Genomic DNA, 13,151 nt, shown 5'->3' with positions numbered 1-13,151 from the left:
TTCTTATACTAAACAAATCATATTTGCTCTTAAGATAAAATCTGAAAACATAGTGGTCAGTTAATTTCTTGGCAGTATTTTGCATTGGAACATCCCCCATTAAAATCAAAGACGGCCACCAATTCATGATCACACTTACTGTTGTGGATTCTTTGGAAAGCATAATTCGTGGGATTGAGAGACCATTCCCCAAAGTATTCCACTGCCTGTGTCTTGGACAATTTTTCTGCAAATTGTGTCTGTTTTGGTCGTGAAGCTAAAAAGGAATTGGCCTGAAATGCAACCACGGGGCGGGGAAAGAGACGAAGTGTGCGGGTATGCATCTGAAATCCATGTAAAACATTTGGTGAATTGAAGAATCTCACCATAGCAACCCTTTAAAAAGGAAAGACAGGTCATTTAGCAACTAGCATGAAAACTGAAAAGACGCAGCGCGTTCATGATTCACCAAAAAAATAACTGATGATGCATCCCCAATAAGAAAAAAGCAAATGAATAAGTTTGTTCATACTAACAATCACTAAATTGACTCTAGCCCCCAGGATATCAGCATATCAGAAGCACTTCTCAACCCTCAACCTACTGTGTTCATCATATTGGCCACTTTTTCTAAAACAAAATTATGAAGTGAGCTGCAGTTCACAAAAGCTTATGTTGTTGAGTAAGATATGCTAGTCTGAAAAAATGCTACTAGGCTACTCCTGAATTTTGGTTAATATAAACTAATATGGCTGTCCTAAAATGTGAGTAACATTTGTAACTTTCTTTGAAGAACCTAAAATATATTATGTAAATATATACTATTTTAATATATTAAATCAAGGCATCTGAAGGAAGTTACCAATTTTGTAACAGCTACACTTACGAAATAGGCATATTTCAGAGAAGTCATATAACAGCTTCTGCACAAACTATACATAAACAATGTATTAAGCATGCTACTTAGTACTGTAGATCATCACGAGAAGATCAACTGTTACAATACGTTTATCTGAATATTAGATATCTAATATTAGATATTAGAATATTAGACATTCACAAGGCAGAACATCTGCTCTTCCCATCTAACTGGAAATTTATTATTTACATTCAACCAAAACACAATGCTTCATCTCACCTAGTGGCCACATCCACCGAATCTACATCATTGCCATAGATCAGTGGGTTGAACTCTGTGGATGGTGTGGATTGCAGGTCATTCTGCTGTCTTCCCAGAAGCAATGGGATTTCTTGACTTTCATGAAACTTTTCTAGGTTAAGAATAGGCTGGGTATTCAAACTCATGCTGGCCAAAGCCTGAAGAGCAATATGTTACAAACACAATAAACGAAAATGTCATTGCTAATACAGCTCTGTTTCATGGGCAAAACACAAGCTGAGTGTGATGTTTCAATATACCCTTGGATCATCTGAGACCTCTTTCAGGTTTTTTTTAATGCAAATAAGAATAAACTTAATCAATCCTTCCTCTGCTTAATTGCTTATCTTTTCTTACATTTGAATAAACAGAAAATAAAAAGAAGGAAATGCACAAACTACTGTAAATGTTCTTATACTAAAAAATTGCACGCAAAACATTCACAGGATCAATTAAATCTAATCAGAAATTGCATTTTTTAATTTACCATTTTACTTACTAAAGCTGGTTTAGAATTTAACTGAAAATCTTTGTAATGAAATGCTGTGAGATTCATTTATTTATTTAAGAAACTATAAAATACTCCAGGCTCAATAGCCTTGGAAAATAAATCAAGAATAATCTAGAGTTTAAATTCTTCTTTAAACATATTGTAAGAAAAAATATTGGGAAATGTTATTTTATGAACTTGGCTACATAAGAAAAGATACATGAAATGTAAAATAAACCCTATCAATAGTATTTTCCTATGTTCTAAAATACAAAAATTATATTCTACAATTTTATTTAAAAAGGATCAGGGGGTGGGAGGGGGAACCTTCGAGTCAGTGTTGAGTCCTGACAGATCTCTGGACTAGCCCTTGTGGATTTCCCCCCCCCCCCATCTTAAGTATCCAATGAACATATTTAATGCTCCTCCTTTCTCCTACTTTCCCTACAACAACCCAATTAGACAAGTTTAGCTGAGAGAAAGATAGTGACTGGCCCAGAGTCATGCAGTCTGGTTTCATGCCAAAGGCAAAGCAAGACTCATAGTCTCATGATTTCTAGCCTGGTGCCTTAACCACTATACCACACTGGTTCTAAAAAAAGGACTTATTCTGCAATAATTACCAATAATAGAATATGATCCCAACTTTTAAATTTCAGAGTCTTTCGCACAAACTCCCTGCTGAATATGAATGTTGGATTCAACTTATAGTTTCAACTTAAACTGTTTTAAAGCATAGATACCAGATAACTTTGGACTATCTACTTCCAAATCAAGTTAAGATCATCCATTTAGATGGATGCACACACCATCAGATATAAGATAAGTGGCAATAAGAACTTTTTATCTGTTAGGAAATATACTCCGAAAAAAAGCACCTCTAGATTTTTCTTTTTAGGAACTTATTTAAAAAGTTTTTCCCTCCAAAACGTAGGTGAGAAGGGTAGTGTAGAAACTTGACAAACAAATAAATAAATACTGTTTGATTTAAAGGCATAAACTCCTTCAAAACAAACTTATGTATTATTAACGTATCTTTATTTACTATTTTTATTTTAAACATTAGAAATTACAAGTTTTTAGGTTTAGGTTTAGGTTTATTAGATTTATATGCCGCCCTTCTCCCAAGGACTCAGGGCAGCGTACAACATTAAAAGAAACACATAATACAAAAGTTAAAAAAAAATTAAATAGAATATCCCAAACCCAATTAAAATTGACAATGACATTTTTTTTAAAAAAAATAAAATTAAAATTAACAGTGATCAATAATTTATTTTGTTTTGCTCAGGCCAGGCTGGCTTGCTGGAAAAGCCAACTTTTTAGGGCGCGTCGGGGATTATAGGAAGCTCCGGGGGCAGCTCATTCCAGAGGGAAGGCACTCCCACAGAGAAGGCTCTCCCCCTGGGGGTCACTAGCCGACACTGTCTGGCCGACGGTACCCTGAGGAGGCCAACTCTGTGGGATCGCACCGGGAGGCTACCGGTGGCAGTAGATGGTCTTGCAGGTACCCTGGGCCTAAGCCATGGAGCGCTTTAAAGGTCATAATTAGCCCCTTGAATCGCACCCGGAAGACAACCGGTAACCAGTGCAGGCCACCTAAAAGGGATGTAACATGGGAGGACCTAGGTGCCCCCATGATAACCCGCACAGCCGCATTTTGGACCAGTTGAAGCTTCCGGGTGCTCTTCAAGAGCAGCCCCATGTAGAGAGCGTTACAGTAGTCCAGGCGAGAAAGGACGAGGGCATGAGTGACTGTGCACAGAGCATCCCAATCCAGGAAGGGGCGCTAGTGATGTACCAAGCGAACTTGGTAAAAGGCCCCGCTGGTCAGGGCCGTCAGGTGTTCTTCTAAACTAAGTCACGTATCTAGGAGGATGCCCAAATTGTGGGGCCTCTCTGAGGGGGCTAAAATTTCTCCCCCTATCATCAAAGATGGAACAAGATGCACAAATTGGGATGATGGAAACCACAGCTACTCTGTCTTGGAGGGATTGAGCTTGAGCCTGTTCCTCCCCATCCAGATCCGCACAGCCTCCAGGCATCGGGACATCACGTCGAGGGCATCGTTTGGGTGGTTTGGGGTAGAGACGAAAAGTTGGGTATCATCAGCATATTGATGATACCGTACCCCAAAACCACAGATGATCTCACCCAGTGGTTTCATATATATGTTGAACAGGAGGGGTGAGAGAACCGACTCCTGGGGCACCCCACAAGTGACGCGCCTTGGGGTTCATCCCTGCCCTCCAGTCAACACAAATTGCGACCGAGGATGATACACAAATGCATTAAATGGATTATTGTGCATTAGTATTATTAATACAAATTTACATTATTGGGTTCTTGTTTTGAATTCTCAACTCAGCTAATTTATTCTGAGATTCCAATTTCGCCCTTTGTGTCATATAAAAAGGAGCAGAGTTAATGCATTCTTCTCTATACAATTACTATGGACGTCCAGATTCCTAGATGGTTTTAGTTTTCAACAGTTTTGATTTTATCAACTCTTCTGGCTTCTGAAGAGGCACTTCTCATATCACATTTGTAATATTCACAAAACAAGTATCTTTATCTTGGTTTGACATGTTGAACATACAAAAAAAAAACCAACCAAACATTTTAGTTCTCTAGATTGTGCACTAAACTTTTCTCAATTTCAGCTTCTTTGGAGGAGAGGGTGGCCTACCCTCAAGCCATGTGAATTTCTTTTATCTCTCTTTTTTAGTTCATCGTCTTTTACTTCTACTAAAATTCTCTTTCTTTCCAAAAGCCAACACATCAAAATAGATCAACAAAAAATTATCCAATGGTAACTTGAGGGAGAAAAAGGTAAAATAAAGACACCTTTTTTTCAGGCGTGAGCAGTTGTTGCTGAGTGATTGCAGACATGCTAATCAGAGTCTGGAGGCAAGATGGAAGATCACATGACAACATCAGCGACAATCAGAGCCAAAGACGAATACATGATCACATAGAGACAGATGGAGAAAAGTCTATTATTACTAATACCACAGATGAGAAAATAAATATAAATAAATAAAAATAAAAAGCACAGTTCTTGAAGGAGGCCAGGCTGTTTTGCTCCCATACACCTGTTTGCAAACATGTTCCCTTAAAAAGTACTAAGGGCTAGTAAATTGATGCACCACACATATTTTAACAACACACTAACATCTGATCTTATGACTGCTATGAATGGGTTGTAAAAATCTTTTACAATATTTTACGTAAGTATTCACATATGTTTGTTGCCTGGATTCATTACCATCAATAACTATTTTTTTCCCTTCTTTCCTTAACTTATTCCAAAACAAATTGATTGTGTTTCCTGTCTTCTAGAATAAAATACATATTTTAATTTTGTTCATATTGTTCAGGTGTGTGGGAATGTTGCCAACAGCCCCTTAAACTGTGGAAACAGAAAACCAAACAGATCAGAAAGAGAGGTTGTAAATTCTACTGCCTGTTGGTTTGTTGCATTAGCTTACACAAGAAATCACATATAGTCCTGCTCTTCTATGAGAGACAGAAGCAGTAGCTTTTGAACTGCTACTGTACCGCTTTACCTATATATATATATATTGCATGCAACATGCAAAGAGGAACAATAAAAGAGCGATGGGGAAGAGAAGTCATAAAACCTCTATTATGAAACATAATTAAAAAAACTTGAAAAGTGTGGATTTCATTGGCAACTATGTGAATAGAACTAGAAAATTAATAATGTACAATGGGAAAACAAGTCATAGAAAAATCAAAATGTTTAAGGCATACAATGAGTGGGAGGGGTAGGAACAAAAGAATGAGCTTTGTACATTTATTAAAGTCAACGTTGGATGTATAAAACCATTTTAAATAAGAGTGGCAAAGCCTTTTATGTGGTTCTGAATGATATGAATAGTCCACAGAGTTTGACACATGTGAGATGTAGCTTATCAAAATGACAGTGGAGTAAAGATGTAATAAACCACTTTCTACTGCCACTTGAAGCATACACATTGATAACAATTCAACAATAGCAATTCAAGATGATTTCAAAGCTTCACAACCACATCAAGATTGTCATGTGTACGAATAGATCTCGCATAAAACTCCAAGCCTCAATAAAGAAGTTCAATTTTTATCACTATATATATGACTGATTAGGACTACACAATATTACACTATAGTTGAGTGTTAGTGCTACCAAACTCCAAATTGTGGTTAATCTTAGCTATGTTTAATTAAAATGCTACATTTAATCCACACTTTATAAATATGGTTTTTTTTAATGAACCATTATTATTATTAAACAGTTTGAATCTGAATAACAAGCTAAACTGTAGGCAATCAAAAACAGAAGACAATTCTAAGGTTGGTCTGATGATCAATTGTAGTTTAACATTATGTTTGACCACAATTTTCATTTTATGGTGCATATGTTATACCTTTCTGGGGTACACATTTTTTACTCTGAAGTTTAATATACCATTATTGGAAACACCATATAAATCAATTGCATAAATAAATAAATAAATATCCATCAGGTTGTTCCAAAAACATAGGAGTAAATTAATATAGGAGAATGGTCAAATGACAAGTTATAGGCCAAAATTGGATAAATTGAAAAAAGCAGAAGTTGTTTTACTGTCTTTACAAAATTTTATGATGGTTACCCAAGTGTTTTAGACATGCAGCCCTTTTCCAGCTATTTTTCTTTCTCATCTAATACAGCACTGGGGGCAAAATCATTACTAACTCACCAAATATTTTATAGCTGACTAACCTAGTTCTGACCTTTTAAAAAAATAATAATCAATTATTAAGTATTAAAGCGATTGTTCCATTTTACAGTAACTGTCTTTCCTGTTGGTTTTCTCTCTCTTCAAATTACCACATTTTCTGATTTCAAAAGAACACAGTATATTTCTAGAACATAATTCACAGGGGAAAAAAAGTCTGTGTACCTTCATGAAACAAGCAATATAAAATAAATTGATTCTTGGTGGGGGAAGACAATTACTATTTTGTGAAAATTGGGAGAAATGAAAAGGAAGGAAGAGAAGTATTACACAAGATGTTTGTTCCAAATCTAATAAGAACCAGGATTTCTCATCTCCTTCTCTAAATACATCTTCTATATTCCAGTAGCTCTTCAAGGCAAGCTATTTTTTGAAGTAACTGTTCATTTGGGGATCAGAAATTAGAAGGAACCTCAATAAGTAGCCAGAGCCTCCTTGTTCTAATACTAACACTATTTCATTACTAATTTTCTCTAATATACACCTCCAATGCTCACAGAGATTTTCCTTCACAAGTAGTAAAATGATGATTGTGGAATTATAACCATCTTTGAGCCTGGACCTATTAAACTCTGGTCCAAGTTGCTGTTGTCCCAACACTCTCATCTTAGTTTTAAACTCCTCTTAACCATACTCACCAGAACATTAACTTACCTGCTTCAGATGCTTTTTCAGTTCTAAAACTTCCGGTTCTGGCAAAACAGGCAGTAATTCAGCATTTGTAGGAACAATGATCTGAAATTAAAATTTAAAAATAACATTGCACCAAGGAAATTCCTTGAGTGAATTTCTTTTATGTACATGCTCAATTAACAACTCATGCATGGGAATCTATGTTCCAGATCAGTATGACAAAGAGAATCAAATAATCTATTAAATATTGGTGATCAGGAAATTGTTGTTTTAGAAGCAGGAGAGAACAGGTATCTGTGTTAGTAAAAGCAATGGGAATTAGAGAACTTATAATACTGACTTATGACCTGTCCTCAAAGTTACAACCATCACATCACCCTCACACTACTGTGATTGCATTTTGGGCACTTTACAACTGATTTGCATTTATGACGATTGCAGCATATTGCAGTCACATGATTTGCAACCTTCCAAGCCAGCTTCTAACAAGTAAGGTCAATTGGGCAAGTAGGATTTGCAACCATATGATTTAGTTAACTATGTGGTTCACTTAACAACGATGATAAAAATGGTCATAAAATTGGGTATGGTCACATAATGACTTGCTTAATAAAGACATCTCTTAGTGATTGAAATTCCAGTTCCAATCGTGCATATAAGTCAAGAACTATCTGTATCCCTAAATACTTCTCCAAATTACATTTAACCTAACATTTAACACATAAATACGAACTAGTTACCTTGTTGGTATCTAGATCCACCAGCCATACATCATCTGGCATTTTAAAGTCTAACTTATAAAGGAAGAAACTTGCTGGGACTCCAATAATATAAGGTGTTGGGGCTAGAAGTAGCTGTAATGGGCAGAAAATATTAATAAAAGTCAGATAAGAACAAAACCAGGCAAGCCTAGATACTAATGTACTGTATATATATTTTGGAAGAAGCTATATCAGAAGTAAGCATAACTGAAAGCTGAGAAGACAATTAGTTCAGAAACTCCTTAAACTCCACATAGGGTGGAAAACTTATCAGGGACACTGGGTTACTAATTTATCAGGTGCACTGATTCATTTAAAGCGCCAGGGTGCTGCAGAAGGATTCCATCCCATCTGCCCCGCTGGCTCCATGCCCCCGCCGGCCCGCAGAAAACTACAATGCTGATCCAGCCCTGGAAGAAATCCAGTTTGCCGCCCCTGTTCTAAATCAACCCACACTATATTGCCAAAAGTATTCACTCACCCATCCACATAATCAGACTCAGTTGTGAGTGAATACTTTTGACAATATAGTGTATAGAAAAGTGAGTAGAAAGAAAGAATTGAGACTTTTTAAAAAGAAAAATAACCTTTTGTAAACATTCTTAATTCTTTCCAAGGACAAGAAAAAAAAATATTAAAAGTTTCAGTAACAAGTAAGCAATACACTGAAAAAACCAGATACACATCTAAGGAAAGTCTTTAGTTGAGTCAAGGCTGGACTGTCCTAACACAACCATTGATATACCTGTTCTGCGGAAGCCATGCAGGTAGGAAGCAGAGGAATCACTGGGAACATGTATTCCAATGGGTAGATCATAGACACAAATGCCATCACAGACATGGATAGAGCATTGTAATCTCGAGACTGCAGTACTACCTGAAGCCAAAGAAAATTGCATTAGTGCAATCATAAAACAAAATTCTACATTTTCTTATAGGCTACTCAGTTCTATTTTCATGCTCAGTGCTTCTTCCTTAATCAAGCCCTATTTTACACAAAAAATACAATTATGAAGGACGCACCCTTTATCCTTCCATGGACAATAATAGGAAATTATTGATTGTGACAAATCTACCTAATCTTCCATGCTAAAGCGCTACTGAAACATTGTGGAAAGGCAATGCAGTTCTCACTGCTAAATTATTTACAATGAATCGGCCACATTTTCCTCTCACCTTATGTTCCAGAAGAATGCAGGATAGTACTTTCAAGCAAGCATCCACACCTAACAGCTCCAAGGGCAAATGCAAAGGGAAATCCACCATAGAAAAGCGGGAAGGGTCGGGGAGGGCAAACGTCAAGGCTGGCTGCAATTCATGAGGTAAGACTTCCACATCCACACGCTTCTGGCCAGCAACTGGCACAGGTGAGCGAAGAAGCCGATAAATCCAAGCCTCAGTTTCACGCAAATCATGTAGCAAAGCACTAGATTTCTCCTCCACAAGCAGTGAGCCTGTGAAAATCCGCCACATGGTGTCCCTTTATTCAAAAAAATGATAGGATTAATACCCTTACTTTTAGTAGTTCTACTGAAAATCCTGCAAAAGACATCAGGCTACAGCTTTGTTCCAAGAGAACAATAAAGATTCAGAAGATATTTTTGACACATCAGACTGCAGACATACATAATATTAAATCAAAAGACCAACCATGGTTTTCTGAACAAGTCATCATGGCATGCTGCAATATATAGCATTGAGCCATAATGGGCAGATTCATTCATCACACTAAAGCCAAAAGATTACTATATAAAAAGCAATTGTAAAATTGTTTATAGTGTAGAATCTGCTTTATCAGTTTTATGCACTTGTGTAGCATTGTGCCATGCAACAAGTATACATATGGTTGATGGTGGGGGCGGCCATGGAACAGAGATCAGACATGGGAGTATGCATTTTGGGAGTACACAAATTGTATATATTATGTTCTCCCGATCTTAGTTTTTAGACTTTGAAAAGACAAAGATCAGGGCTAAAACAACATTTTAATAACATTCTGGTAATATAATATAAATAAATAGTTCTCTTGTAACATATGCAATATTATCTTTTTCCATTGATGATGAAAGCAACCAAGGCTCAAATGAAGTCACTCTTGGAATCAACCAGGTTTCACAGACTCAAATTGCAGGAGTTATTACTGTACAGTAGCCAGAATACTTTTAGATAAATAACGCTCAATAATATCTTATAAATACATTTTAAGTAGCACAGTATTCCTGTGCATCTGAAAAGCAGAAAGTAATATCATGTTACTGAAGTAGAATTAAAAGAGCCATTCGGGATAGATTTACTACAGAAATCAGTATCCAAAATAATAATTCTCAATATTGAATGTTTAGATCTACTAATTTTATGTATTTCCCTTCAGCTTGCTTGAAAAGGCTTCCATTCATGCTTCTTTTCTTTCTTCTTCTTATCCTTGCATATCTTATTTATAATATTATCAAAGCTCACAAAAGGAAATAATTGAATACTATAGCATGCATTTTTGACATGGTATTCATGTATGTCCAGGTAGTCCTCGACTTACAAAAGTTCATTTAGTGACCATTCAAAGTTACAATGGCACTGAAAAAAGTGACTTATTTTCAGAGTTATGACCTTTGAAGCATCCCCATGATCATGTGATTAAAATTCAGGAGCTTGGCAACTGGTTCATATTGATGACTGTTGCTGACAAGGTCATGTGATTACCTTTTGCAATCTTGTGATAAGCAAAGTCAATGGGGAAATCAGATTCACTTAACTGGCTTACTAACTTATCATGTGCACTGATTCACTTAATAACTGAGACATGAAAGGTTGTAAAGTGGAGCAAATCTCACTTAACAAATGTCTTGCTTAACAACAGAAATTTTGGGCTTAATTGTGGTGGTAAGTTGAGGACTCCCTGTATCTTAAAGAGATCAAGCTTCTAAGATCAAAACAATGGGGGGGGGGGGAATCGCAAAAATTCTCATGACTAACTTTGTAGTCAAATGCCAGAATCTTTTCAATAAACAGATGCAGCATTTGGACATTTCAGTTGGAGTTAGAAAGTCAGAACATAACACACAATTCTGTACAGCTTCAATGGCTGCTACTTTGTGTCCAAGCCCAATTCAGGAGGCTAATTTTGACTTCTAAAGCCTTGAATAGTTTTTGAGTCTGAAATATTTGAAAGCCACCTAGAGGGAATAAAATCTCCCACATGTGAGCTTGATTCCTTACAACTCTAAACATATATCCATATGATTTTCCTAGCAATAATATGGAAGTGGTTTTCCATTACATTCACCTCCAATTTCTTTTCAACTTTCTTGCCTAGCCTATAGCCCTATATAAAGTCTTTGGAGTATTGAAGGCTGTGAAGAGGTTTTACACCTTTAGCTGTGTATGACTCATGTAGAAAGTTTTGAGGTTGCAGATTAGCCAAGAGAAGGGGAAAATGTGATGAAAGGAGAAAACAGTCATGTAAAACAAATAGGTAAAATATTTTTTCTGTTTTTAAATGTAAATTATTTTCCTAATTCATCTCTTACTTATATGATCAGGCTTTTAAATTATTATTTCATAATTAATTAATTAATAATAATTAATAAATTTTAATTTACAACTACACCCCCCCCCAAATGTTAAGGTAATGATGATTTAATAGCTGACCAGCTGCTGTAAAGCTGTAAACCAAGATGATGCAATGAGAATGAGTCAGCAGGGTTATCACTTTAAAAGGCTGTCTATATAAGAGGCCCTGTGAGGGCATCTCTCTCTCCATGTGTGCTTCCGTGTTATAGTTGAAGATTGATTGGTTGCCTGGTATCCCTGTGTGTGTGTGTGTGTGTGTGTGTGTGTGTGTGTGTGTGTCCCTTGTAAATAAATCACTGTTTGAAAAACAAAACCTCTGTGTACTGTATTTTAATTTGGCCACTCTATTTAAGCAATAGAAACTGTCTTTCTAGAAAATAAGTAACAAGATAGTATTAAAAAGTTTTGCAACTTTACCAACAAACTCCCTCTAAAGATTCTGTGGTCTTCATGCAACCTACACATTCTCACATGAAAAGAGAAGGACATCTAGGTCATTCTTATTTTGTTAGGCAAATAGCCGATTATATGAAGCAGATTTTATACTCCACTGTATCATTTAGATTTGGAATCTTGGGGGGGAACCCCCACTCCATCTATACCTCTGCACTCCTCGAGGGATTGCCAGCTTCTTGCCTAAGAGCCTCTCACTGCAGCAGTCCACCAGCTTCTTCAGAGTGTACAGACATTCGCGAAAGGTAGAAAAAAAGGGATAGTGACTAAGAATGCAGAGTGAGGTCAGGGTACTGTTACGAGAACGATGAATGCCTTTTGCTGATGATTTACTCCGAGGTGACCGGTTTGTATCAGGAACTGGCTCTGTGCTCTGTGGCTGGAGAGAGACACCGCTCTCATTAACTCTTTCTTCTTGCACAGCAGAAGCATCCCCAGATTTGGGTGCCTTCTGTCCATCTCGGCTACGATGTCCACCACTTCCCTCACCCTTTTCCTTGGAAATACGCTTCTGGAAGGACCGATAGAAATTAACGCATATCCCATAGCGGGTGATGCCTGAATCTTTGTCTGTGAGTGTGAAGACAAAGGAAGTATCATCTCGCAAGCTCATCCGCTTCTGCCGCACGCTTAAGCATCCTTCTGGTTGGCAGAAAAAGACCACATCGGGAGACAGTGGGAAATCAGGGTGGTCTTCTAGTGGGTAACGGCGCAGTAGTTCAGGTGTCTGTGCCACACTATCACTACTTGGTTGCCTACAAGAATACAAGTATAAAATTATTGAAATATACTATTACTAAGGTAGAAATGTCACACTGATGCAAATCTTCCCAATGGAAATACCACAAATACCACAGGACTCTTTTTCTGTAAATGGGGGTTGTAGGTTGGGTTGCAGAAAGAAGAGAAATGAGTCATCTTCATGACCAGTAATATGTCAAAGAGAGCTTATGAATCCTGACAGGTTTGGACAGAATAGCGAAAATATACTCTTATGATTTATATACTTATCATACCATAATAGCTAAAAATATTTTAATGATACAATTATAATTACTGACTGCAGAGCCTTAAATGGAAAATTAGATGATGGAAACAAGAAAGGTTAGTTAACAAAATGGATCATTTTTCACCAAGCAAAAAGAGGCAATAGTGAGACTGCCTTGATAGTGTGATAAACTGGTTTTATATTTGAGGTCTCTAATTCAATTGTAAGAAGTTACCATAAGTCATTATGTCTACTTCCATGTAAGAAAGGAAAGAAAGTCAGGGTGGGAAAGGATAACTTTCAGTAAAAGAGAATGATGCATTAATCAGTTAAGTGA

At 36.7% G+C, this 13,151-nt stretch overlaps 1 protein-coding gene across 44 annotated transcripts in view; it reads right to left on the bottom strand.

The window, feature by feature from the left end:
• Nucleotides 1–13,151, bottom strand: part of MADD (MAP kinase activating death domain) — an 87,658-nt gene that overhangs the window by 64,216 nt on the left and 10,291 nt on the right. For 29 of the 44 annotated variants that reach the window (XM_087720805.1, XM_087720579.1, XM_087720539.1 and 26 more), the window contains 8 exons: nt 11,976–12,581; nt 8,983–9,286; nt 8,552–8,683; nt 7,786–7,899; nt 7,067–7,147; nt 4,476–4,532; nt 1,118–1,296; nt 140–375 (listed from right to left, as the gene is read on the bottom strand). In XM_087720805.1, coding sequence (XP_087576931.1) covers nt 140–375; nt 1,118–1,296; nt 4,476–4,532; nt 7,067–7,147; nt 7,786–7,899; nt 8,552–8,683; nt 8,983–9,286; nt 11,976–12,581 — 1,709 coding nt within the window. The remainder of the gene's footprint in view (nt 1–139; nt 376–1,117; nt 1,297–4,475; nt 4,533–7,066; nt 7,148–7,785; nt 7,900–8,551; nt 8,684–8,982; nt 9,287–11,975; nt 12,582–13,151) is intronic. The other 15 variants (XM_087720594.1, XM_087720625.1, XM_087720696.1 and 12 more) reach the window with 1 other exon arrangement.

The sequence above is a fragment of the Thamnophis sirtalis genome, unplaced genomic scaffold (assembly GCF_051295495.1).
Source record: "Thamnophis sirtalis isolate CommonGarterSnake01/CBP01778 unplaced genomic scaffold, rThaSir2_p1.2 scaffold_1, whole genome shotgun sequence".
Taxonomy (NCBI): Eukaryota; Metazoa; Chordata; class Lepidosauria; order Squamata; family Natricidae; genus Thamnophis; species Thamnophis sirtalis.
Note: the sequence above shows the minus strand (reverse complement) of the source record. Positions and strands in the feature narration are given on the sequence as shown.